This window comes from Ammospiza nelsoni, chromosome 1, assembly GCF_027579445.1.
Source record: "Ammospiza nelsoni isolate bAmmNel1 chromosome 1, bAmmNel1.pri, whole genome shotgun sequence".
Classification (NCBI taxonomy): Eukaryota; Metazoa; Chordata; class Aves; order Passeriformes; family Passerellidae; genus Ammospiza; species Ammospiza nelsoni.
Window position 1 is genome coordinate 107,211,902 of NC_080633.1, and position 27,647 is coordinate 107,239,548.

Below are 27,647 nucleotides of genomic sequence, written 5' to 3' on the forward strand. Positions count from 1 at the left end.
CTCTTACATAATGCCATGGGCATAGGTTTGCTTTATCTATTAGAATTTTGAAATAAAGAGCCTGATCTTACATTCCTCAGAATGTCTTTACCTTGATTCACCTCAGTCCCTTAGGATACTCCTTTATATTCAGAAATACAGAGGCCACTGCTCCTGAAATGTCCTTGATTCTCCCATATTTTCATTCATCAATAACATTTCACTTTTCCTTCCCTGTAGACAGATTTTCTTCCTCATATGTTAGCAAAGTTTCCAACTAATAACTCCAATATTTCTGTACTCCTAATTTCTCTGCACTGCTGTTCATCCTGCAGTCTAGTAACTGCAAGGAACCCATTGTCTGTTCTTGGCCACAGAAATCAGAAACAGCAGGTGATGTGAACTGCTGTTGGCAGCTGGTGCAATTTTTCAATAGCTTGTTCTCATTTCATATTTAATCATTGAAGTAATACATCTCTATTATACCTTGTATGGAACAAATCCAAGCAGTGTTTGATGTTTTATCATTCCTTTCTTTTTTGAAGCAGCAGTTTGCCAGGACAACTAATCCATAGGGCAATATTCAACAAGCCAGTTTGTTTTCCTCCTAGTACACCTCCTGATCAGCATTAGTCCCTTTCTCTGCATTAGGAATAAGCCCCTCTGTGATCATTGGCACAGCATGTTGTAGCAGGTTCCCTTTGCATGATGTTTGGCACTTGGCCAGCACTTCACCATTTCTTGGCTGATGTTGTTGGTGCGCAAGCTGTAATGATAGTTTTATTTAATTAATACTTCATGGTGACTAAGCTAAAATGTGCTTGCTGTTAGCTGAACTACACAACAGCAGAACTGCAGGGATGTCTGAATTTTGGAGGAATTTCCTTCATTCTCTTAAAAACACATCCTTTATGATTTGTCTCCTTCTGGCAGCGGTAATCACTACCAACCTCATTTAACTTCCCGATGACTTAATGTGCAAGTGCCAAAGGAAATGGCACGGCTAGGCGGTTTGTTCCAGGCTGTTTCATGCTGCTGGTAAAGTTCAGGTCCAATTTTATCACTGTATCCTCTCACAAGCTGCAGGCTGTTGATGACTCTTGACAGTGGCAGCCTATACTGAGTGCATCCTTTCCCCTTAGAGTAAAAGGCATAGAATCATTAAGGTTGGAAAAAGACTTTCAAGATTATCAGGTTCAATCTTTGACCAAGATGCGTGGCCCTTTTCATTTTCAAGAGGAGATGACAGTTTAGCAGTGGGACCAAGCCTGTAAAAGGAACTTGGGCATCAAGATGGGGAGATTCCTGTCCTATATGATGACATTTTTAGGAGCCAGTTCCTCTCTTGCATCCTAGAAGTTAGTATCCTAGGATGTTACTTGACATGCACCTCTTATAACAAGGTTTGTAAATACCAAACAAAAGAGTGCATTGGGCAGGAAATCACCTGTGCTGGCTTTTTGGAAAGTCTGAAGGCAATGTTTGTTATATATGACCTGCATCTGTGGTCCAAGCTGCATGTCTTGTCCTACATACAGTGCCTCCATCCATGTACACACGCTGTGGATTTTTCTCAAGCTTGATTAATACCTTAATCTTGCAAGCTGTGGCAGGCCTGAAGGAAGGCCATAAATATTTCCCAGCTCCTTCTGGGTAGGACATTCTTTGGGGAATCAGAACCTGTGGTGTGAACCTGGATACTGAAGTAGACAAAGGGGTTTGAACCTATGTCCTGGATAAAGTGCTTTAACAATATAATCTTGTCTCCAATCCTGGTGGTGTTATTCTAGGCAAATTCTAGCAATATATTTGAGAGGGTCTCCTGCTCCTATCCAAATAGCATATATTGTGGGGTTACAGTAGGTTTCCTTTGAGTGATGGAAAAGGTGTTGCTTTCATCAAGGCATTAGTGGGAGTTGAATGTTCTAGCATGCTCAAGCCTTCTGAGTATTTCAGCTCATTCATAGTGGATATGGATTTATGAAAGGGCAGCATCACCTTTTAATGGCTGCCAAACATGAAATGTGAGGGGAAAAAATACAATAGTATTTCCATAAGGAGACTTGGGTTACTAATGACCTTCTTGTGATTTCAGAATGTTTCAATAATGAACCAAAAGATGTGGATCCCAATGAAGATTGTGACGGTAAGTGATTAAATAGAATTGCAGTTGGATCACTTTCAACTGGCTCTGAATACATACTGCTGACTCTTTTAAGGGTGACATAGTTTTAAAAGGACTAAGATATCCTGTAATGAATGTTTTAAAAACAAATATTCACCCAGGTACTTGGAAAAATGATTAAAGAGATGCACATCTAGTCAGGTGTAAATGGAATCTCCTCCTTACTTTTGACTTAAGTCATTTTCCTTAATGCTGTAGGCTTTGTTTTGCCTTTGTTCTTCTGACTACACCAGGTGACAAACTTCAGAGCTTTTCCATCATTACTAATGTGTTCAGTGAAATGTTCTCTGTGTAAAATATCAAGGATATGTATTGATTTCCACTGCTCCCTCCAGCCTGTGACAGCTGTGTGATTACACTACTGAAGGATTTGAGCACAATAGGTGACGAGCTTCAGCTCATCAAGTCTCAGCTGCAAAATGTCCATGCAAGTACCCACACTCTGGAGCAGATGAGAGACCTGGAAACACGCATCAAGGACTTAAAGGTAGGCACACAGAAACACAGAAAAGTAAGTTTCAGATTAAGTGGATAGGCAATGAACCCAGGAACCTTTGCCATAGTTTTGTCATATGCATCAACCCTGGATTCCAGATACCAGATGCTGGCAGCACTGGGCTTCACCTCTTAGAAGGTAGCAGTGGTTTCCATGTCATGCTGTGAAACAGAATCACTATCTCTGCTTTTTCTGAGTCCTGCTCCCCTTGGAAGTTACGCCTCTGAGGTGTCCCTCTAGTTATGTCTATTTCAAGCACTTCATGTCACTGCATTATCGAAAACCCCCAACATTCCTCTTGCTGTTACCAAAATTCATTCTAAAAAAAGGTTCTTTGGTTGGAATAGCAGTTGCTATACCCCCAGATAAAACCCTCAGGTTTTGGAAAGGAATTGTTTGGTTTTCATATCAGTAATTCTTTTATTTACCTGGGGTAAAGATTTAATCCAGTGACGTTTTTGCTTTTTGTCTAGTGTGCAGTGGGTGACTTATTGGATTAATTTTTTCCTTCCTTTTCAGGTCTTATTGAACAATTACCGTTCTGTTGTTCATAATCAAGGCTCTAAGGTGGATGAGTTGGAGACAGAATTCGTTAAACTAAATCGTGATGTAAATGCTCTCCAGGAAAAGGTGACTTATCAAATCAATTTAAAAGTACATGTCTCCTGACTATGTGTTAGCATGCTGTATCCAGATACTTTAATAGTTTTTTTCCTTGCTAGGCTGAAATGAACTACAAAGAAGCTGAGAGATTATTTGACAATTTTGGCCAAACTCATCAGAAAGGAAAGGATTTGGTTTCACAAATACAAGTAGTGGTCAACAATATACGAGGTAAAAAATAATTTCTAGCTCATGTTTTGTTTTATAGCGTCTTTTCAGCTTATTTACAATATTCTTAATTCCACATAAGAAGTTTTCTTAGAAAACAACTTTGTAAATCAGAATTTTGTCACAGCTATAATATTCACTCGTCCTGTTAGAAATCTAATATATAAGGTTAGTTTAGGACCCTACCTTCCCTATGAAGGGAAAAGGGACAGAGAAGCTTCACTACAGAGACATTTCAAGCAACAAATTGGACTATCCTAGGCTTGAAGAGTATTTTAAGTCTAACTTTGTTTTGGGTTGTTATCATGGGCTCTTTAAAGTTAGAAGCTTAAAATTATTGCTGTGAACTTGGTCGTTTGGGACGAATTTCAAGGCCAATGCCATCTTGCTCTCTCTGATTGTGGGTCATGGGATACTTTTAATCTTAATAGAATTAATGGAAAATGGATCCGTTTCATTAAGGAAAAAATAAGACAAGCCTATTCCTGAATTCATTAACGAAGCAGATCCATCTCAGAGAAGATGTTGGCCCTGTCATTTGGGAATCTTGAATAGGCTTAAGCACATCCTGTTTTTAACTTTGGCCGTGCTTTTTTTCAGTGCTCCTGGAACAGGTAGCTGGCACAAATGCAGGAGGGAACAGCCTGCCCCTGGGAGATGCCTCTGAGGAGCTGGCCGAAGCCCAGCGCATGATGGCCGAGATGCGGAGCCGCAGCTTCGGCCAGCTTCAGGCTGAGGCAGAGAAGGAGAGGACGGAAGCTCAGCGCTGTGAGTGCTGCTTCTCTCAGCTTCTGACTTTCTGGAAAGATCAGTCTTAAATCTGAAGAATTATTAATTGGGTTGGAGTAGAGGGAGGGGCCTTTTGCAGCGTATCCCTGAGATTTGGAGCTGTTGTTAGTCAACAGGAAAGTGGTTGTTCTGGAGGGGATTTAAGGGCATTTTTAGTGTGTTATGGAAGAAAATGGGTTGAGCTGGGGAAGAAACCCAGTGGATCCTTCTTTTGTAACTAGATCAATCTCAGTGAAATAAAGAGGTAGCCAATCCTAACACACCTATGCAATACTTCCGTGTATCGTAAGAGATAGGCAGTGGTACACAGAGTTATTTTAGAGGAATTGCATGTGTAATTTAACAACAGATTTTCAGAAGCTGCTAGAGAAGTCTAAGGGCCAGGTCATACAAGGACAAAGAAGTTCAAGAGTTCTAGTTGCACTAGTTGTACTCCCTGTCATGTTCTCTGCAACTGTTTCACTGGGACATTCAGAAACTTGGTTCCAGACAGTGAAGACATCAAGAAAAGTTGCAGGTTTATCTCCAAGGAGCATAGTGGAGGAATTGTGGAATGTGAATGTCACCCATATGAGTGACAGTTAATTTCCATCAACCTTGAGGATGGATACCTACCTCTGAGTGACTCTTCTATATCCCATTTTGTCAGCAGTGTAATGGGTGTGCTAAAGAGTGTGATTAATTTGACATCTTTTGTGTTCCTAAATTCTCTGAAATTAAATGTGCTCATATCTCTCCATTGATTACAGAGGAGGCTTTGATAACTAGTGCAGTTGTAGATGTTTACATTGAAGATGAAATTGTTGATGAAATGATGTTATTTTCGTATAAAAAAGAAAATTAGTATTTTCCTTACTTAAGAGAACATTTATCTGTGTTCTGTGTCTGCAGCAGCAAACTAGTGAGCAGATTTGATCCAGCGAGATGCTGAATAGTATTTTTGCTATAGTAGCACTGAAATTAGCATTGCAGAAGATGCTCAGTTCACACAAGTATAGCTTTATAATCCCAAATGCCAAGGCATTTTTAACAAAGTTGGTTCTGTTCCCTTTCTTCTCTGAACAAAACTTTTCTTTCTGGTCCTGGTCCTGATACTGCAGTACTGGCACGTATTAAGAATGAACTACAGAAGCACCACCAAGAGAATCGTTGGCTTATTAAAGTTGTGAGGGATGCACTGAATGAATATGAATCCAAAATCACTGACCTTCGTGAAGCTCTGAACGATGCGACAGCTCAAGTCAAGCAGGCTGAAGGCTTAAACAGAGACAACACAGTTCTGTTAGAAGACATTAAGGTAATGTTGGGCATCAGGAGAAAAAAATTAAACCTCAGAAGATAAGAAGTGGTTTTGGTTGCTGCTTTTGACCTCACAAAGCCAAGCAGCACTAATTCTTTATAGACTTTCTTCAGGATCTCTTTCCATGTTCTAATGGGTGTGTGGACAGGTGTAAATGTGCGTACTGCTTCTTATGGTCTCTTTGTGTGACCAAGACATGGCCCTGATGAGAGCAGGGAAGGACAGTCTCTGCCCAGCACTTCTTTCCAGCTGCCACTAGTGCTTTTGTTTCCTTTTCTAGACCAAATTCCTGATGCTGATGTACTTTTCATAGTAAGTTCTTCAAAGTGTTTAGCTTTAACAGCCATGAAAGATGGGAGCAAAAATGGGTGCAATACTGTTAAATTACTTGGGATTAGTGTTCCACATAACAGCTTCTGAGGTCTCATCAGGACAAGGAGCAGCTGTTATTACTGAGCAGTATTTGAATTTTAGAGCTGGTAAAATACTACAAGAAATAAGTGCATGCTGCACTTATTTCTTGTACTATTCTCTTAATTGTGGCCTTGTTGAAATATATCACTGGTTTAGCACACTCATCTGATGAAAAGATGAGTGTGCTAAACTCATGAGGGTACATGAATTTAGCACACTCATGTAAACCCTTGGTAAATCCTACTGCCAGCTAGATTAGGTTTGGTTTTGTTGTTTTGGTTTGTTTTTTTTAATTTCGGTTTCAAGATACGGCTTTTCCTGCCCCTTTTCATAACTCAATCACATGTTGTTCAACTTCTCATTTTTCCTCAGAAACGGATTGAGGAGACAAGTGTGCAACAGAATGGTGTCCTGGATATTCTGAGCTCAGCCCGGTCTTCCCTGACACAAGCTAAGAGTGTACTTGGATTAATGCAAGAGAGCAAAGAGGTAAAGTTTAAGAGAAGGTAAAAAAACCCAATATCTTCTTGGAGATGAGGCTTATCTGAGCCAGTCAAGAAAGGAAGGATCCCACAGCCCATGCTGGATGCATAAGGAGTCTGCCTGCCTGCACAGGTTTCTGTAAGAGAAGCTTGTTGAGGGCTGTGATGTGTCTGAGGAAGACACTGAGCTGCAGATATCAGAATTTGGGAGAACATCTGTGAGAAGTGCCATAAGCAATTGTGTTATTCTTGTCTTTCTTTCTGGTTAATTGCTTTTAGCCACTGTCAGAGGGGCAAGATACTAGTTTAGAAGGGTCTTTGCTCTGACTCAGCTTTTACGTAATGGGTCTGGAAGCATAATGTAATGACTCCAGTAACCTGCAGAATAAGTTGGAAGGGAATGTTTTTCCCTTTGGTCTCCTCAGGTTCAAGGTATCTGTACCACTGAAGTATACATGAACAAAATGAAACATGTACAAATACAAATAAAATCCTATCTTTTAAAAAACATAGGAATATGAAAGCCTGGCTGCTCAGCTGGATGGAGCAAGGAAGGACATGAATGAAAAAGTGGCAAATCTCTCATCAGCAAGCAAAGAACCACTGGTGGTGAGGGCCGAGGAACATGCCAAATCTTTGCAAGATTTGGCAAAACAACTGGAAGAGTATGTTGCCATTCCTGTAAATGAGTAATTCTTGTACAGAACAAAAAAAGTGGTTGTAATGATCTGTAATTTCACTTGCTTTTATGACTGTTTGCAAAATTAGAGGGAAATTCAGTTGGTCTCTTTCTGCTTCTTCATGATGTACAGAAATTTTCTTTTTCTCCAAAAACCACATCTTCCTGGTTTTTTCCTGGTTGTATCCCCCTAGAAGTGTGAACTCACGTAATACTGTTTTATACTACTGTACTAACACTTCATTAACATCTTACTAGCAAGAGAAAATCCTCAAGTACAGAGTGGGAAGATGTTTAGCATATTTTTTGTAGAGTTATTTCAGGTGCTCATACTCAGGGATGCTTATATGGTATCAAAGAATTGAGGCAAATAATTTGAATAAATGGCTGTCTTGGAAGTCTTCAGACATGCCTGCTCAGCACTGTGGAGAAAAAGACCTCCATTGGTTTTGTCATCCTTCAAGGAATCTTCTAGAAAGGCAAAAATATTATAAACTTGATAGGAATCAAATGTGTCTCTCCATTATTTGTACTTTGCACTGGAATTATGAAAGGGGTTTTGGAGGCCTTCTGTGATCCATCAGAGCAAAATGAAAAAAGTTAAATCCTGGTTTACTTTTCTCTGTACAAATTGTTTGCATTTTGTCATTGCACCAACTGCAAAGTCTCAGAAAGTTAAATTCCAAATTACCTAACAGCTGGAAAATTCTTGGGTAAAAAAACACATTTTCATTACTATTTTTGTTAGTTTTCAGTGTGATTTTTTTTTCAATTAAGAAGGCACTGTTCTCACAAATACAAGGCAGCTAATACTAGACAGTTGTATAGTTCACAGGGAGTGGGTAGAAGAGATTTTGTCTGTTGTTTCTGATTCCAGAGCTGCTGTGCTAGCTCTTGGGGAAAACACAGAAGGTCTTGCTCGATGATCTGACATCTACAGTTCTCTGAATTCCTCTTAACTGAATGGTATTTGGAGGGCTGGTATTGAGGTGCCTTACTATTGCCCATATGCTTTGGCGAATTCTCTCCATCTTAATCATTTGAAGGCTGCTTTGGAGTCTCACAGCTGTGCTTTTCCATATGCCTGAACTTATCCTGTCTTCTGAAGAGTCTTTCCATGTTGATCTATCTCCAAATTTGACATTTTTTGTAGAATGAAGTCACAGATCTAATTGAAAATAATTTTCTGTGTTGGTGTTACTTAGAAAATACCGAGTTCAGATCTGATTGGAATCCATCTCACAGCCTTGGAAGAAGGCTGCATTTTTCACCCTGTTTCCCACAGGATAAAGAACAGTGCCAGGAAGGACGAGTTGGTAGGCTGTGCTGTGGAAGCTTCTAGTGCCTATGACAATATTATTGGTGCCATCAAGGCAGCAGAGGAGGCAGCCAACCAAGCTGGGAAAGCAGCTGACTCAGCTTTATCGGTAAGTATCAGTAAGTGGCCAAATCACAGTAAACTTGTTGCTACCAGGGGTCTATTTTCTTTAACTATCTCAGAAGCCCCAAAATCAAACACCTGTGTGTCTTGGCATGCTTTATTTTTCTGTGACCTTTTGTATGAGTTGCTGTTCTGCATATTGATTAATTAGTCTTGGCTCAGCACTAACCAGGCCAATTACAGCCTTTCTGATGGGACTGCCCATATGAGTACTAACTGTTGCTTTCAGTGCAAAATAAAGAGATCTTACAAGGCAAGCCTGGTAATCACTGCAGGTGATTTCAGGCATTCTTTTACTCTGTATTACTAATACCCATAAGCTTTTCAGCAGAGATATAACATCCAAAAGCTGTATGCTGGTAATTTCCTCCTAATGCCTTAAAATCTGTCTGAAGATTGCTAAAGACCAAGGTTGTAGTATGCTTGAATTAACCTGGGTAGTTGTTGCTAAAGGTTATGTTCTTCAGATGAGATCGCAGTGGAGTTCTTTAAATTGGATTGGGCTCTCTCTTTTACTCTTTAAATTTTAATGCAATTATTAAGTTATCTTACAGTACCATGCTTCTGTTTTCAGGCTGTGAAGAGAGAAGACCCATCAGGAAAAGCTGCAAGGTTAAAAACTGAGAGCAGTGCACTCATGGATCAAGCACAGGAGACTAAAAGGACATTGCAAGGTACTAAGAAAGAAGGTGGTACTAGAAATATTGGCACAGCATGAGAAACTTTCCTTGAACCACAAATTCACATCTCAGCAAAGCCCTTCAGCACTTGTTCAATGAAAAAAATGCGAGTTCCATTACAGTGGGACTTTTTGTCATAGTTATTTCCCATGGCAAAAGGGCAAGAAAGTAGATTTCTGGCTTCTGTTATGCTACACACCTTTGCAGTCCTCCTGTCCAGCAAATTCTTTGCCTTGTGCTTGTTTTGCAGTGGACTCAATGCTCAGTGGCAGCATGAGCTGTGTAAGAGTATAGATGAGTGCTGCAACACCATCTGTCCAACAGAAAATTGATATTTTGCTTTGGAATTCTCACGGGGCTTTCACTGTTTTGCAGCTATTGGTTCTAACCTGGAAGACCTAAAACAAAGACTTGATGTTGCTGATGGAAAGACAAATACACTGAAAGTTGATCTTGTCACTGCTCAAAACAATCTCAATGGGATAAACAGAGGTTTGTTATGTATGGATCACTTCTGGCCTGCCCCTTTTATCTGTTACTGTAAGAATTTGCATGTTCATTTCTGTCTGTTTCAGATGACATTGACAGCATCGTCACCAGTGCAAGAAGCATGGCAGAAGATGCCAACTCTGTCACCAACAGCGTGTTGGGTGAACTGGTCCCAATTGAAGCAGAAGTAGAAAGAATTAAGAGTAACTATGGAAGCACACAGAGTGCCAGCTTCAATAAAGCACTGATGGAAGCAAACAATTCAGGTATTGCAGGTGCTGTGAGGGACCTGCCAAATCACTGTAAGGGTGAACATGGCCAGTTTGCAGCAGGAGCTGTAATAACTCAAGTGTTAGGCACGTACCCTAAGCTGGTGTTCTGAACTTCTTTTATGGCCAGTAGAAAGGGACAGGCAGAGCAGAAAGTGACTCAGGCCGTTCTGTGGTATGTGTTGAAAGCTAGTGCCATGACTGGTCTCTAAAGATTTGGAGGCCAGTGACTAATGGGGGACCTCAGGGGTCAACACTGGGTCTGATCCAGTTCAACATCTTTATTAATGATCTGGATGATGAGGCAGAGTGTGCCTCAGCACGTTTGCTCCTGACACTGAACTGGAAGGAGTGGCTGATAGACCAGAGGGTCATGCTGCCATCCAGACAAACCTCAACAGGCTGTGAAAATAAACTGCCAGGAACCTCTTGAACCTCCTCCAGCAAGGAGAAGTCCTGGACCTGAGGAGAAATAAACCCATGTACCATTATAGGCTGAGCAGGTGGCCAAGCTGGAAAAAAGCTTTGTAGGAAAAGACCTCAGGGTTGTGGTGGCATGAAGTTGAAGGTGAGCCTGCAATGTGCCCCTGGGGTAAAAAGTTTAAACACAGGAGATTCCCTCTGAATGTGGCAAAACAGTGCTTTTACTGTGAGGGTGACTGAGTACTGGCACAGGTTGTCCAGAGAGGTTGTGTAGTCTCATCCTCAGGAATATTCAGAAGCCTGCGGAGACAAATTCTGGGCTACTGGACCTAAGTGGCCCTGCTTGAACACAGAGGTTGGACACTGACCTCCAGAGGTTTCTTCCAACCTCAGCTACTCTGTTATTATGTGATTTTCTGCTGCATTGGCTAGAGAAGGGCCCTAGACTATTACCTTAGGCTACATGTCTGTTAACTGAAATTAATGAAAAGGATTGCACAGTGCGAGTGCTGAATACAAAATAAGGGACAATCACATGCCCAAACAACTTCATTTGACATCTTTTCAGCAGCTTTATCTGATAAAATCAAGTAAGAGGAAAACATTTTAAATAATATAAATACGAGAGCTAGTCCTGCATGGTATTACAGGATTGTAAGTCATCTCTGCAGTTACAAAACTAGTTTATAAGTCATATTTAGAAAAACAAAAGGTCTGGATTTCATTTTATTTGCCTTCTGCATCATTGGGTTGGAGATGAGAAATTGTTTCCTATTATAATGAAAGTTGAAATACTCATCATATTTTCTTTTCTCTAAAATAAACCTGGCCAGATAGTGTAAGACACTACTAAACTGTGCTGATTAGCAGCCTTGACACAAGAATGAAATTCATGCCCTACTCAGTCAGGCCAGCAGTCTGCCTACCCCATTATTCACTCTGGCAGTAGGAGATGCTGCGAGCCTGAGTCCTATCTGCTCTCCTTTATTCTCATTCTCCCCTAGCATCCACAGCCACTGGGTAATGATGTCAGCAACCACATCATTGTTCTATTCAATACTTTTTTCTGGACCTTTACCTGAAACATTTTTGGAAGTGCTGATTCTGACTGCTTCTGCAAATACCTTTGGCCAAAAATTTCAAGAGTACAATACCTCTGTATAAACTGCTACTTTTAGTGAGAGCTTCCTAATATTGTAGGACCAGTCCGCAATTTTCTGATAATTGTGTAGTGATTCCATATTTTTACATCTTGTTTTCCTCCTCCTTTTTAATATCAACTATTTGCTTTCTTTCATTGCAGTAAAAAATTTGACAAACCAGCTGCCAGATCTGTTCAGCAAGATCAAGAGTATCAACCAACAGCTGATGCCAATCAGCAACATCTCTGAGAACATAAATCGCATAAGAGAGCTGATTCAGCAGGCAAGAGATGCTGCAAATAAGGTCTGTCCTGAGCATTGCAATCGTGCTTGACCTCAGTGGTTTGGGTACACAACACTACTTTCATTCCTCTTTCTAAATAATTTTATTTCAATGTGTGTGAAAGACCAGACATAAGTTTAATTCAACAGCACTACCCAGCAACTGAAGTAACTGTGGTGATGAGAAGCATAATAATTCATACATAAAAATCACAGGATGCAGTAGCATCCTGCTACATCTTTCTCCCATTAGTTTGTTTTTCCCCAGGGCATCTCCATAATACTTAATTGTACAGAGCAGCCTCTTGCCTTCCAAGGTACATTGTGGTGGCTTTGGCAGAGGGACAGAGTTGGCTCTGCTGCTTAGAGACCGGGCTCTCCACCCATGCATGGTCAACTGAAAGCTGATGCTGCCAAAGTTGTGCAGCCCTGTGCTCTCATTGCCAGCTGCTCCAAAATGTTAGAAATTGGCTACTGGCACTTTATTAGACAGCCCTTTCTCGTTTAAGGAACTGCTGTAGTTGCTGAAGTGATAGTGTGGTCTCAAGTATACTAAGAACCATCCCTGAGATCATCACAAATAGCCTAGAGCTACAGTGAATAAGAGGAATCAGTGATCATGGTGTATTTAGCTGGAATAGGATGTGTCTTTAAGATATCAGAGGTGCATTGTAATTCCCAACAGACAGTGAAGTCCAGCTAAGTGAAGCACCAGGATGTGTTTGTAGACATCTGAATAATTCATAGACTTGCTCTTCAGAGCTGCAGGGCACATTCTTCCCTGTCTGTGTATTGAAGGTAACAGTTACTTGACAGAGGCACAGTAAGGGTTGATTAACTGATGTCTGGAACAAAAAAGTGTTAAGTATTGATAATACAGACTACTGCATTATCCCCTCTGCTTCCTAATTATTTTGTTTGGTAGGATCAGAGTCCAAATCTGTGGTAATTAATTGTTGAGACATGACTAGGATGTGTAATGGGTTACTTTGCAATTAAACTCACCAGTGAAACAGGAGTGGTAGCAACAGTCAATTGTAACATACTTAACTTTGGTTTTCTTAACAGGTTGCTATTCCCATGAGGTTCAATGGCAGCTCTGGGGTAGAGGTTCGACCTCCAAGCAACCTTGAAGATCTAAAGGGCTATACTTCACTTTCCTTGTTCATCCAAAGACCTAAGAAAAGATCAGACACCCAGCAGAGGGCAAATAGGTTTGTCCTGTACCTGGGTAATAAAAATGTAGGTATATTTTGATATTTAATCTGATTTTAAGACCAGATATCATGTTTTGAGAGAAGGATGGGAAGTGATCTGTTCTGATTGAAGTTTGTAGCTACTCTTGGCCTATTTCTTTAAAATTGCATTTAAGTTATGGTAGAAGTGTTATTTTCATTCCTTCCCTAGCAAAGTAACTAACAAGTGGCTGAGCCTTGTCCTTTGATGCTTTGCTCTTTTGCTCCTTTGGAAGTTACTTCTCCATCATGGATGCCATCACACATTCTTATCAGAGCTGTCAGTTTCTGCAGCAGTCAGCACAAACTCAGCCCAACTCCTGCCTCAGAGCTTTGCCTCTTTTCGCAGTATAAGTCACTGAGTTTCTCTTTTGGATAAAAAAGTGATCATTCCAGTTTTAAAATTCAACCCCTCAGCTCTTAATTTTTTGTCTTCTGAATATGCAGAATAAGACAGACCTGCTTGTGCATTCAGGTTTGCTCAATCACCATCAAACATTTTAAAAAATTCCTGCATGTGATTTCTAGTCCTGTTATTTGACAGCAGCTGTATCTGTAGTAGGCCTTGTGCTTACACAGAAAGCTGTTTAGAGGTACTTGTTCTGCACTAGATTTCATCTTTTTATCCTCTGAATAACTAGCCAGGATATCTGTTGCAAGCATTTTAATGGTTACTTCTGAAATACAGTCTCTTGAACAATTGACTTTTTGGGGAAAATGCTCCCAGTCACCTCAGCAGGAACCATTGTCCTTCCCTGAGTGTTGTTCTGAATGCCTTTTTTATGTCACAGGTGTTGAGTCTAATTCTTAGTAAAGGTGTCATGTTTTCATAGCTTTAGCTGGGAGATGTTACAAGTGAGAAAAATATTTTAGATACTGTTGTTACAAAAGTAAAAAGTCACACATGACTTTTCAGTTAATTTATTAATGTATTCATTGAATTAGTGCAACATATAGGATTACAGTTTTTTCTTCCCAGAACTGATAAACTTAATTCTCATCATTAGGTGGGTGGATTTCTTATGACTCATGCACAGCATGATGATGTCTCTGAGGAAGTGCTGCTGTATTTTACCTTAATTATGATTAATCATTTATTAATTATTATTTACTTGCTATTTTTAGGCTTCCAAGGACTACATTGGTATGGCTGTGAAAGATGGTTACCTTACTTGTGTCTATAACCTGGGAGGTGGTGATGGAGAAGTGAGAGTGCAGTCACTGGTGACTGAAAGCAGCACTGAGGAAGCTGTCATGGATCAAGTTACATTTGAAAGGTATAAGACCCACAGTGTACAACAATCTTCTTGAAAACCTGCTAATGACATCTTTTATCAGTGTGATGTGATATTCTGCCTGTTTTGGTTTTAGGATTTACCAGTATGCAAAGCTGAAGTACATCAAAGCAGCAACATCAATTTCTCCAGATGATGAAAGCCTTAGGAGTGCGAGCAGCGGAGACAGTGACATGCTCCTCAATCTTGATCCCAGCAGTGTTGTCTTTTATGTTGGAGGATACCCACCAGATTTTAGGGTACAGAGTTTCTTAGTGTTTTAAAGAGATTTTGTGTTAATAATTCCATTGTTCCTACAAGTAAAGATGGGACCTAGCAGTCATTCAAAAGCATGTGTAAAAGTTTACCTTTGTCAGTAGGAATAGATGAATTGCAAGGAGATGCTACTTCCTACAGAATCTGCCTGGCTTGTACTATACTAGAGCTCAAAGAAGGGAGCATGATGATATTTCCTTGCCAAGGAAAGCATGAAACCTGTCCAGCCCTGCTAAATACTGCTCCCAGTCCATGTGACTCTACTTTAAATTGTGCTGCAGTACACCTAGGGTTTTATCAGATTATTTGGATATTATTTACAAGCATGTAGTATCTTTTTTTACATATTTAGAATGTCATATTCTGTGTCTTAATATTTGAAGTAAGTCTTAGCAGTTAGATAGCAAGGTAAAATTTTGTTAGCTGATGTTGATGAAGTGGTTTTAATGGCACTGTTTTGCAGCCTCCAGATAATCTCAACTATCCTCGCTATGAAGGCTGCATTGAGTTAAACAGCCTAAATGAGCGTATTATCAGCCTTTACAACTTCAAGAGGACTTTTAATCTCAACACCACTGAAGTGCAACCCTGCAGAAGGTGTGATATGAACACAGAAGTGTTTCACAGTTCTGTGATTTTATCATTATGAATTCTTGTCTTTCATATCCAGAAGAATAACCACTGTAGCTAAATTGGTGATTTTTTTCTAACTCTTGGTCATTATTACATTTCTTAGAAAAAAGCCTCAGTAATGACATGGTTCACATCTGTGGCAATCTCAATCTGTTTAAATTTAAGTGTTATAAAATCCAGACCCAATTTGTAGACTAAGGTGTTTATTTGCTTTTTAAAGTAAATATTACATTAAGTTAAAAAAATACAGTCATTAATGATTTCCTCTCTAAAGACCATTTGTGAATCTGATAGAATCCAGTGGAAGGTTTTCTCTCTACTTGGGCTAGATCAGAATTTGGCCCTATACCAAATTCTTTAACTTAAGCTTTTTTAAAATTATAATGGCAGTAAGTCCAAGTGGTAGGAGTTTGTGCTGACATACATTCACTCCTCTGACATTGAATTATTACAGGTATAAAGAGGAGACTGACCAAAGCTATTTTGAGGGCACTGGTTATGCCAGTATCACAATAGGAGAAAGAGTTGCCGAACGAGTGCGGTATGAACAGGCAATTGAGACAACTGCAGATGAAGGCATCGTGTTCTTTGCAGCAAATGGGGTAATGTGTGGAATGCTTCTGTCTGTTCTGTAGTGCAAGAACATCTTAAAAATCATGCTTATTAAAGAATATGTTAGATATAGTAATAACTGTAAGGAAATGTCCTAGAAGTGTTATTTTCATCTGTGTGGGAAATTAGTAAATATTGCTGTATGTTTAATGTCATATGGTTTAGTCTTAGGTAGCTTTGCAAGAAACAGGGAGTTGGACTTATGGGTCCCTTCCAGCTTGAGGTATTCAATGATTCTACCATGGTTGCCAAATACTCACTTTGTCAAGGCTGAGTCAAAAATCATTCCAAGAAGCTCTTCCAGTAGGTCATGCAGAGAATTCAGAACCGGGGACAGGAAGGGAGGAATGTAATAGGGATCAAACCAACGTTGGAATATTGAAGTCCTTCAAAATTGGAAGTGCACTCTTCCCAAATCTAGATATGTGTGGAAACAGAGTAAGAAGGAATATAGAAGGGACATGATGACTTACACCTGTAAAGATGCTCAAAACCACAGTGCTGCTACTTATCTAATAATCTTGTAGGTGTATTTGCAATCACTGGGACATATTCTGGATAATTTTTCAATGCTGTAAAAAGTCAGTAGACATTTGAAATTACACAAAGTCCTTCAGAGATTTGGAGCTGATAGCAGATCTGTTTATAATGGTTTAAAGTAATTATGATTGATTAGTATAAGTTTTAGGCTTTGTTTTATCCTTTCCCCAAAAAGCTTTCTAGAAGCAACTAGATAGCTTCATTAAAATTATTCATATGACAGTGAAATATATATCTGAAATTATGGCAGTTTAATTATGTTGATTTTTTTTATTTATTGCAGGATCAGTTCATCAGTGTGCTTATTAGAAATGGTCATACAGTTTTTAGATACAAGCTTGACTCTGAAACTCCAGAAGAACGAGAAGCCAAAAAAGCTGTAAATGATGGAACATATCAACAAGTATGTAATTTTAAAGAATCAAGGGATCATTATTTGTAAAAATAGACTTTAACTGAAACTGTCCTGTTGTAAAGTTTAGTTTAGGAAATCAAGTCACTGGGCACTAGTTTGGATATGTGAAAATGAATCTTTCTCTTGACCTACTTTAATAAGAATAGTTAAGTTTTAACAGTGAAACCACCAAAGGAAAAATTTTCAGAGCAATGCTTTACATAACGATAGTTGTGTTCAATGCAATTGTTTGCATTAGTTTTATACTTAGATTAGTGTTTTCACCACCTAAGGGTTTATTTCTTCAGGATGGGCTGATATTTTTAGAGATTACTATTTTGCAGTCTTTGTTGTTGCTTGTCTCCTTAGCTTCAGTCCAGCTCTTTTGTAGCACTACCAGAGTGAAATCATAAAGACATCATTAAAAACCTTTGATTTCCTTGTTGATCAGTTCTCCCTTTCCCCTTAATATATTTCCAACTAAATAGTGTAAACTGAAGGGTCTGCTGCAAGAAATCTGTATGCTTTACTGGGTTAAGTTACCTTGGGCCAGCTGGCTGACTTAACTTTTGTTTCAGGCACCAGCTTCTGAATCTTGAGCTATAAAGACAAGACAGTATCTGAATCTTAGGGGAGGTGTGTTTTTAGAGCAGTCTTTCAGACGAAAATAAAACCTCACCTTGTATTGGAGAGTTGAACATTTTCCTTGCTTTGACTAAATGCCCGAAGCTTGCAAAGTACCTTTGAACTACTGCAGTTATCCTTGATTTAAGTCACTAGTAAAAAAGAGGGGGGAAAAAAACATCACTGTGTCCTACTCTGTGGGGGTTCTTTTAACCAGCTAAATGATTTTTGTTTCTGCCAAGTGAAGTGGGTCTCATTATTCGTGTATTTCAGATTAGTTTGGTGCTTGACCGAAGAAAGAAATTTGTGTTTGTCAGTCCTGGTATTAACGCCACCATACAAGTCTTCAATTTCACTGAGTACTACCTAGGTGGAGTTCCATCTCTTCTACGGGAACGGTGAGTAACTATAAAAGAACTGTAATATACAGGCTTTGTAGGGAAACTCTATCTAAACTCTTTCCTTACACAATATCTTTCATGCTCTGTATAGACTATCTAATGTGATAGATGAAAAACAAAGTGTATAATACATGATCATAATCTGTGAATTTTGGCTAATTTTTGGTGAGATCTTAGTTGTAGTTCCTCCTAAAATTGGACTTCATTAGCATGAGAATGTATACACAAGAAAGTTTGCTCTTGTTCTCTTTTTCTATTTCTTATATTGTCAGCATTTCTAGGTTACTATAGTGGTGTGTGCTTTGAAATGCCAGGCTACTGAACTCTTTTTCCTTCTCCTCTCTGAAACCAGCTTTAATATATCCACACCTCCATTCCGGGGCTGCATGAAGAATGTGAAAAACCCAAGCACTGCGTCTGTTGTTTTTGATAAGGCTTTTGGTGTCAGCAAGAAATGTTCAGATGACTGGAAGGTAACTAATAAATCTCCTCAAAAACTTCTGCTGGAGTTCACAGACTGGTTTGTCTATAAATCCTGGCCCATTATGTTTTGCTAAGATCAAAAATTATATTTGGTTAATATGTGATGGCAGTGAAAGAACCTGGATTGGGTGTGAAGATGCAGAAATAAAAGAGACACCAGCCCTATTGTGATAGCTTTTTACAGCACATAGTCCACCCTCTTATTTAATACTGTTTACAATTAAGTATTCATATTTACCATGTAAGCTTGTTGGCTTCCAGTTGCTGTTATTGATTAGGCTGGAATTCTTGTCTTTCACATCTACTCTGCATCTTTCCTCCTGCCATGGTGTTTACGCTTCCTAATTAAATGACCTCTCAGCCTTTTTTTCTTGAAAGATCTCAACAGGCTCTTCCATCAAATTCTCACATTCTAAGGCTCCACTCATCTGATTGTTTTGTAATTATTTTCTGTGCAGCCCAGAGTTTTGCCATGTTCTTTTTAAAATAGGACAACATGACATTTTGGTGCTGGCTTAACTAGTGCTGCATGGAGAGATTAAAACTATCTTTCTGTTTCTACTTACTGCTGCTTACATGGTGCATGATCTCATTTGCCCTTTTTACTACAGTATTGCACGGAAAGTTTGTGCTTATTTTCTTTTACTTGTGGCATATAAATCTTTCACAAAGCGATTTCTTCACAGACTATCTTTGCAGAGAATCTAATCTTCGTTCTCTGTATCTGCAAAACTTTTCATGTATTAAAAAGTGTCCAGTGACTCACACAGTTTCAATTATGTAGCTCATCTGCACAGCTTCATAGTTGTGAACTATTCCTCCAGCTACTCAGTTTTGTGTCCTCAAACGTGCAAACTTTCAAAGCCACCATAGCTAGAGATGAGCAGCTCATTATTGTCAGCAAGCCTCCTCTCTCTTTTTGGACAGTTTCTCAGACCATAGTTAATGCTGGTGAAGCCAACTCTGACAGTCTGTTCTGTACTGAAATAATGGTTTTTGAGGTTTGCCTTGTGCTTGGTTTTGACTGGAGCTGATCACAATTATGTTGAGTGGGGCAGCTGTTGTCTCATATTGACATTTCTTCTGATTAAAAGGAAAAATCACTGAAATCATTATTTTCTCTCTTTCAGCTTGTCAGATCTGCAGCTTTCTCCAAGGATGGAACACTGAGCCTGAGCGCAGCAAATTTCCCATTTCCAGAGGATTTCCAAGTTGGCTTTGGCTTTCAGACAACAGCTTCTACTGGAACACTCTTAAATTACAATCTACGGGTATGAAACACATTCAACTTAGCATATGTGATGGGTTTTATCTCTGAATCAGTCATTTCAGTTTGGGTCATAAGTCTCATGTAAATTCCTGTATTTTAAGGTAAGAAATGCCTTTTTTGAGTGTGGCATTGTTCATGTCATAGGTCAGAGAAATGCATTCTGGCAATTTCTTCACATGGCTAGCAAGCAGTTTGATGAGTAACAGAGCTTTGAACTAGAGCCTTCTGCAGAGTTGCTCACACGCCTAACACCAACATCCCAGCAAGAAAATTGTTGCTTAATTGGCTATAAATTTTCTCAAGGAAAAATGGCACTCTGCCCACACAGAAATGTTTCCATGTCCAAATAGGCAGAGTAGAGGGATTGGTTCTGACTATGATCCCTCAGAAAGCAGGGAGGTTTAAGTAGAACTCATTCTGGCTGGCTGAAGGAGCTAAGAAGTGAGTGTACACCAGGTATTTGAGAAGTGGATAACTGGCTCCTCTGCTTTTTGTAAACATAAGCAAGTATTTTAAATAAATGTTTGCTATTCAGAGTGCAGAGGTATTTTGTAATGGAAGCTATGCTCATCATGCAGAACTTGGTACGCATCTCGTACTAGATGACTGAGAAATGCAGGTCTAGTGTAAGAAAATGTGTTGTCTACTGGCACCCACTGAGAGCTGTATTAATGGTAGTAGCAAGAACTAAAGGCTTTTGCATTTATTTAGCTGATCATTTTGCGGGGTTCTTTTGTAGCCTGATGTTCTTTCCATCTTTCTGAGTCCTGGCTCTGTAACTGCAAAGATACGAGATAAGGAAATTAAACTGGAAAAGAAATATGAAGATGGCTCAATGCATTATGTGACAATAATGAAAACAGGCAACAGGTGAGTCCAGTTCTTCATCTAGATCTTATGTAGTGGTTGGAGAAAAGAAATTCAAATTTTGGGAGACTAATTCTTTGGATAAACAGCTTAAAATGACAGAAACACATCTGTCAAATGGTTCTTTTATATATATATATATATATATATTTAATTTCGTTTCCTAATTATTTCTTTATATATCATGCTTATTTTCTTTCACTTTTTTCAGAGTACATTTGATGGTTGATGATGAGTCAAAAGCAGTTGACTCTCCCAGGTCATCAAACTCACAGGAATCAAACAGACCTATAAAATTTGGTGGAAATAATTTTGAAGGTTGCATCTCAAACATCTTTATTGAAAGGTATTTGGCCTAGAAAGAATTACTTTTCATGTATTGTGGCCTGTTCTTCTTCTTAAATCATATTAAAATTATATTTTGCTAAAATGCTTTTCTTCTTCATGTGTGAAGCCTTCATGAATGCATAACTTTGCTGCCCTCAAATACTCTTTCATTCAGGTATATTATACATGGGATCCAGTTACAATTAAATCTGCTGTTCAGATGTAAAGGAATTTTAGTTTCAGTCATACCTGTTTAGCAGTCTTTTAGCCAAAGAATGAACTCTGCAGAGTGAATTGGATATGTCCCAATAAGGCATCCAAAAAGATTTGCTAAATTGTCTTGTTATAGCTCCCCAGGGAACCAGGTGGTGAAAGGAGCAAAGCTACTGACAGAATCAAAACAGTTACACAAACAAGTGAGACCATATGTGTAGAAATCATCTGCCTTATTTAAGCTGTCTCTTCTTTTCATGTGTTTGTCTGATTATTAGAGACACCTTACAGCCAAAATTTAGGAGAAAAAATATCCATTAATGTATTTCTAGAAGACAAGCATTCTATGAGCCATAACTCATATCCCAGTGGGGATTTGTGTTAGCTAAGTTTTGATGAGTATTTCTACATGTGTAGAGTTTTCAAAAATAGTGTATTTTGATTCAATTGTCATACCACCACAGAATGAGAAGGGCTGGAAGGCACCTTTAAAGATCCTCTAGTTTTAGCCCTCTGCAATGGGCAGGGACACCTTCCACAAGACCAGGCTGCTCAAATTATGGCTTCATTTAAAGCACTACGAGGCAATCAAGTGATGTCAAGATGATTTTTCCCCTTTTCTTTTATATGCCTTTTATGTATCCTCAGTACTTTTAGCATGCATACTTGTAATTCCTTAATTCTGATAACTCAGCATAGCCATGGTAGTCTGTTAAGCCAGGAGACCAAACATCCTAAAGGCCTCATAGGAGGCTGGAAAGCCCTACACTGTCTTGAGGAACCAAGGCCCCCTCTAGAACATATCCTGTCAACTAAGATTCTGCCCATCCAGGGTGAATTCCTTGGATGGGGGAATATCACACTATTCACCAAGCCTCCCATTGGGGTATCCTTGTTAGATATCCCAATTTGTAAGGTCTGTGAATTGTATATGTGATTTTATCATGTGTGTGCATTGTCGTTCCACGTTGGTGAAGTGGTGCAGCATAAGGGTCCTTATTAAAATACCGAGGTAAAAAACCCCTTATCCCTTAACCTTGTTTGGCTCTCAATTTTTTTAAGACCAGGAAAAGGCATCAGAAGTAACCTATATATTAAATTTCCCGTCAGAAAACAAAGTGGGAAAGTTTTTGTGCCAAAATAGATGAAGAATAAATACTATAGCTGGTCTGGTGGAGTGAATGGAGAATGACCAGCATTCAAGAAGTTCAGGTCCACTCTTCTATAGAAAGTGGACTCTTCTACCACTCTTCTCATAGAAAACCACAAGCAAGGAGCTTTGTAGCTTCTTTGTAGCTGTAAAGATTTTGTAATTTACTGATTAGAGATGCTTTGTACAACTTAGAAAATCATAGTATTGCTTTAATATTATTCCTTATACACAGGGTAAATCAGCTTTGAAAGTCTTCCTGATAATTTGGTTAATACTAGAGTTACATGTGAAATTGTGACCGGCTTTGTCCCTTGACAAAACTCATCAGAACATCTTATTTAAGGAGAGAGTGAAGCAGAACCTGATGATGTTATATTTTCTTGATTTGGAACTGTTTATGTATAATTACCAATCAAACTTTTATAGTCGTTACAGATTCAGAAATCTTAATCAAGGCTGCTGTCATTTTTTCCTCTGTTTTCAAGGACCACATATGTTTGTGGTTTTTAAATTGCTTTTAGCAAAAATTATTTTGTTTAGAAAAGATGAGACCAGAAATCAGAGTTTTTCTATAGCCAAAAAAAAAATGAGCAGAGCCAGGGAAAATATGATTTACAGCATTGAATGTACATTTTTCGTTGAAAAATAAAAATTGGTACTTTGCTATCATGTCACTGGGAAATATATTTTGTGCAGAACACATTTTTACAATATGCTTGTTGTTGATCACATTAAAGAAAAGGAATGCTGAGTCACAGCACTTTACTGCTTTCATCATGACAGGGTAGGTCAGCTCCCTGAGGTTCAAAATCTTGTCACTAATACTGGGAAGACTGGTGTGTCCCTTGGAGCTTGCCAGGAATATGAAAACCTTGAACCAATGCTGCTGCAGGAATTTAAAAATCCTCTCAGGCTTAAGATGCTCAAGGTATGCTTATTATTACTGTCTTCTTTGCTCCATTTGATGCCCAGGCTTTCCATCATTTCTGGAACTGAGATTCAGATGTTCTTTCTTTCCTTCCATCTCACATCTGAAGCAAGTTCTCACCATGCTGGAGTTTCATGCTAAACCCACACCTGTCTAGAATGACAACAGCTTTTCTGTCTTTTAGGGAGGGCTGTTGACTGCCTTGGCTGGGAGCTCTTAAATGTGTTGATTAAAATGTTTCTATTTATGTGCACATATAGTAAATCTTTCAATTCTATCTTATGTGCACAGAATGAAAAATACCTTGATTATTTGAAAGCTGCTAACGTGCAACACCACCCTATACCAGCTCCATTACATGACAGCAGTGAAGCTTATCTCCTTGGAAGCATCCCAAACAGTTTCATATCCTACATGTTTTCTCCATTGTTATCTACAGACAGGTAATAAAAACATTCTCTGTTCTCCTTCTCCTACTTGAACTGTTGGAGCTGCTTGACTCTTAGGGTGCTGATTGTAAGGATTTTCTTCTTGTCTATATCTTGTGCCATAACAAAAGGTGGTTCTAAAAGTTCAGGCTTTTTTTTTTGGTGCAAACATTTACGTAAACTGAGTAGATCGAATGGGATGTTGTGAACAATTACAGTGCATGTTAATGTCAGTTCTTAAGCCTGAATATGTCAAGTTTCATTCACATTCAGAAATATAGTGTATAATGCCATGATTCCACCCAAATGCTATTTCAAAAATGGAGTTTCACTGAGAACAGAAAAGATAAAACAACCAACCAAACAGACCCATACTGGAATGTGCTTACTTTCCACTACAGGTTACATTTCTCTGTAGATGTACGGACTCGATCATCAAGAGGATTAATAGTTTTCATGGAGGAAAGCTCTGAGGACTCTTACATGGCTCTCCACATTTCAAAAGGACATTTTGTCTTTTCACTTGGCTCTGGAGAAAAACAAGTCAAAGTCAGAACCAGTACTAAATACAATGATGGGCAATGGCACACTGTAAGTAGCATGGAACCACAGTGTTAGCATAACTAGCATTCAGCAGGCACAGCCTAATACATTTTTAAGAGAATAGAAAGTCAGTTTTGGTCATTGGAAAAATTGGAAATTAATTCCTATGCCTGAAAGTTCATGTGGTTGACAGGTTTCTGAGAGACCTTACTGAGACTGATGGTCCCAGGATGTTACTTTCAGATTAAATATTTCATCAACCTGTTATTTAATTTAAAGACAAAGAAAATCTGCAGTGGCTTTTGTTGGCTTTTGGGTTTTTTATTCTGTTATCCTTGCCTCCTGGAAAGGTGGTCTTCAGCACAGATGGGAAGAACGCCCGCCTTGTTGTTGATGGTCTAAGGGCCCAGCACAGAAAACTGGCAACAAATTCTGCCATCAACATTAAGTCACCAGTCTATGTGGGAGGGCTGCCACCACTGAAGAGACAGGTAAATAATTGACAAATCCACCCACGCACACTCCCCATGCTGCACTAATTATATGGGAAAGTCTTTAATACGCAGGATTTCCATGCTGAAAAGCTTTGGTGAGGATTTCCAAGGACCACGTGAGCACCATCTGTGGCTGATGTTTGCATGGCTCATTACAGATCTTTTTCCTCACCTGTTCACACAGCCTTCACCTGGACCTGTATTTTCAATATGTTGCTGAGTCACTGAGGGCAACCATATACTCTTTTCATTTTTATTCCTTAAAAATAGAGAAGACCAAAGTCAAATTTTTAATTCCAGAAATACCATCTTTCTGAAGAACATTTACCATTTAAGCAATAATCAGTAGAAAAGCAAAAGAATCATTCTCATTAAGAAATTATGGATGTAGAACTGGATTTGAATCTGAAATACCTGTGATTTCTATTTAAAAAAGAGGACGGTTAATGAGCCAGGGTATTTTATAAAATCAGAATTAAATAAACAGTCTTAGGAAGGGAAGGGCTGCTTCAGGGATTTCACAATTCCTCTTGCATTGTCTTTTTGACATGTCATTGGGAAGTATCTGTTTTACAAGCAGGAGTCATGTTAATTCAAAATCAACTCTTACTGGGTTTCAAGCACGTTTTTAGAACTTTGGAATACCTTTTCACTGCAGCAAAGATGGGTGCTAGGTGCCTTTAGTGCCAGTTGCCTTTCTATAGCCCAACAGTCCAAAAGAACTAATGTTTGGGTTTTTTTAGCAATAATACTAAACATAATGCTTCAGTATTCATGTTTTGAAATATGCTTTCAGAATATGCCAATGAAGAGTTTCAAGGGTTGCCTGAGGAATTTTAAGATGAATGGAAACGCCATTAATGCACCTCAGCAAAAACATGGCGTACTTCCATGTCTGGATGTTCCCATGGACACAGGGATTTACTTCTTTAATGAAGGAGGATATATCACCATTGGTAAGCTGTGTGAGGATTATGGTATATGGAATTGTATGAAGCACAGAGGTGTATGGGTTACTTGTTTTTACATGGTTTTCCAATTATCTCCACCTATGATCATCCGTCTCCCCACTGTTTAATTCTCCACAGGTAATTTGCTGATGGGTTTGGATTTCAGGATTGTGTTTACCATTCGACCAAGGAGCTCCACAGGTGTGCTCCTCCATGCTGGAAGCAAGCAAGACAAGTACTTGACTGTTTACATGAAGGGAGGGAAGGTGGGTACAGACTGCGTCCGTTCCAGCTGTATTGCCCTCATTCAGCAGGGGGAATTCTGACCTCCCCCTGTTGCTCCTGTTCTTCGTCACAGTAACTTAACAGGTAACTTCTCTACAGGTGATTGCTGCTGGAAATAGTGATGCTGGAGAATTCCAGGCATCGGTCACACCTAAGAAACCTCTGTCTGATGGGCAGTGGCATACCATTGCAGGTACATGGTACATACCATTTCTTCTGAAGCTTTGAAGGATGGTGGGCACAGAGCACTGCAGCTCCAATTTTTTTATTAATCATTTCACTTCTGTTTAGTCTGAGAATACTCTTGTATTCTGTCTTGTGTTAATTAAAGGCTTTACATAAGGATTTTTTAGTAGGCTCTGTTAAGCCCTGGATGACCTAGGCTTGTCAGTCTGACTCTGAATTAAAATAAAATCTGGTTTTTTCTGTGCCTTAAATTTCAAGAAAGATGCTATTTAAAAATAGTGCCATATCTAGCTGATTCTTTAATAGGTTTGAGAAGGAGTTCTTATTTACCTGCTTCTTTGCAGTCTCTCAGAAGGAGAAGACAGTGCAGCTAGAGGTGGGCACACAGAGTAACTATACCACTGTACTTCAGCCCTCTCCTCCTAGACGTGTGTATCAGCCATTCTACTTTGGCAAAATTCCAGGTAATATTATTGCTGCTTATTTTTTTCATGTGGTTTTCCTTTCCAAAACAAAGGTCTCATGCATTCATGTTCTTCTATATCATTTCCCCTCTTTTGAATACCCTGCCATAATTAACGTTCTTTAAAATAATTCTTATTAACTTGGTCTTTCCACCTTGGTTTTGTAGCAAATTTGGACACCCCATGGCTTCCAGTTGAAGACCCATTTTTTGGCTGTCTTCGGAATATTACCATCAATGACAAGCATGTCTCCACCAGGAGGATTTCAGAGGTTCATGGTGCAGTGAATTTGCAAGGGTGCCCAGAGAAGTAACTCTGCTGTTACAGTCGTTGTGCACACATTGGGCTGCTTGGATTCCCCTTTGGTGACCAGCTTCAGGCTGCTCCTTCTGAACAGCCGGTGAGCAAATGCATCCTCTGGATGTGGACTGTGCCAAAGCAAACAAAAAGTATTTACTTTGACAAACTCCCTTTTAAATGTTATTGATTTCTGAGGTAATCTGTTGTGCCTTTGGAGATATATGCAGAAAATGTAATTGCATATACCCTACTGGGCCAAATTCTGCTCTCATCCACGACAGCAGAGACTTGAGCAACTCCAGTGTCTTGATTTTGGAAATTTTCCTTAATGTTGGCCATCTTGAGAGCAAATTTGATCCATTAATATATATAATTTTATAAAAAATAGAAATCTCTTTGGTTTGTTGCTTATACAGAAATGTACATTGATGTTCAAAGTAATAATAATAATATAAATGGAGTTTGAAGCACTTTAAGGAGTGAAACTCTGGGGGTTTGTTACAAAGTTAGGAATTGTGGGACCAAATAAATGCAGTATGTTCCTAAAACCCTTTTTTCTTGTTTGGTTGTTTTAACCTGGTGGGTTTTTAATGTACTTTTTAGAAGCTGCTAAATCCTGCTTGCTTTGCGCAAATATTTCTGTAGGTTTAAGATGCTGATTTGCCTGAATAAGCAGGTATCCATCATCTCTCCATCTCTGCTCATCACAATTTGATTATCTAAAAATCTCAAAAAGAGGGTCATTTTTTTGCCATCTTCAGAGAGAGAGAGTCTCTTCAATAGGCAATTTTTTTTGTAATGAAATGAAGAAAAGTTTTATCAAGAATAGCAGAGCTGCATTTTCTACAATTATGTAGTACAAATTACAGGACTAACCCAGAAAAAT

At 39.0% G+C, this 27,647-nt stretch overlaps 1 protein-coding gene across 1 annotated transcript in view; it reads left to right on the plus strand.

Annotated features, from left to right (window-relative positions):
- The window catches only part of LAMA3 (laminin subunit alpha 3), a 105,350-nt gene extending 78,052 nt beyond the window's left edge, over window positions 1-27,298 (plus strand). Inside the window, exons 45-77 of the mRNA XM_059477475.1 lie at window positions 2,075-2,125; window positions 2,500-2,651; window positions 3,180-3,290; window positions 3,383-3,494; window positions 4,092-4,259; window positions 5,381-5,577; window positions 6,367-6,483; window positions 6,990-7,141; window positions 8,441-8,582; window positions 9,171-9,270; window positions 9,652-9,768; window positions 9,852-10,031; window positions 11,761-11,903; window positions 12,950-13,123; window positions 14,242-14,393; window positions 14,488-14,650; window positions 15,130-15,263; window positions 15,754-15,901; window positions 16,735-16,854; window positions 17,743-17,867; window positions 18,223-18,343; window positions 19,484-19,624; window positions 20,363-20,493; window positions 20,702-20,836; window positions 22,967-23,111; window positions 23,403-23,554; window positions 23,941-24,130; window positions 24,433-24,573; window positions 25,373-25,532; window positions 25,665-25,792; window positions 25,911-26,004; window positions 26,342-26,461; window positions 26,629-27,298. Coding sequence (XP_059333458.1) covers window positions 2,075-2,125; window positions 2,500-2,651; window positions 3,180-3,290; window positions 3,383-3,494; window positions 4,092-4,259; window positions 5,381-5,577; window positions 6,367-6,483; window positions 6,990-7,141; window positions 8,441-8,582; window positions 9,171-9,270; window positions 9,652-9,768; window positions 9,852-10,031; window positions 11,761-11,903; window positions 12,950-13,123; window positions 14,242-14,393; window positions 14,488-14,650; window positions 15,130-15,263; window positions 15,754-15,901; window positions 16,735-16,854; window positions 17,743-17,867; window positions 18,223-18,343; window positions 19,484-19,624; window positions 20,363-20,493; window positions 20,702-20,836; window positions 22,967-23,111; window positions 23,403-23,554; window positions 23,941-24,130; window positions 24,433-24,573; window positions 25,373-25,532; window positions 25,665-25,792; window positions 25,911-26,004; window positions 26,342-26,461; window positions 26,629-26,774 — 4,562 coding nt within the window. The 3' untranslated portion in view covers window positions 26,775-27,298. The remainder of the gene's footprint in view (window positions 1-2,074; window positions 2,126-2,499; window positions 2,652-3,179; window positions 3,291-3,382; window positions 3,495-4,091; window positions 4,260-5,380; window positions 5,578-6,366; window positions 6,484-6,989; window positions 7,142-8,440; window positions 8,583-9,170; window positions 9,271-9,651; window positions 9,769-9,851; window positions 10,032-11,760; window positions 11,904-12,949; window positions 13,124-14,241; window positions 14,394-14,487; window positions 14,651-15,129; window positions 15,264-15,753; window positions 15,902-16,734; window positions 16,855-17,742; window positions 17,868-18,222; window positions 18,344-19,483; window positions 19,625-20,362; window positions 20,494-20,701; window positions 20,837-22,966; window positions 23,112-23,402; window positions 23,555-23,940; window positions 24,131-24,432; window positions 24,574-25,372; window positions 25,533-25,664; window positions 25,793-25,910; window positions 26,005-26,341; window positions 26,462-26,628) is intronic.
- Window positions 27,299-27,647: the final 349 nt, after the last annotated feature.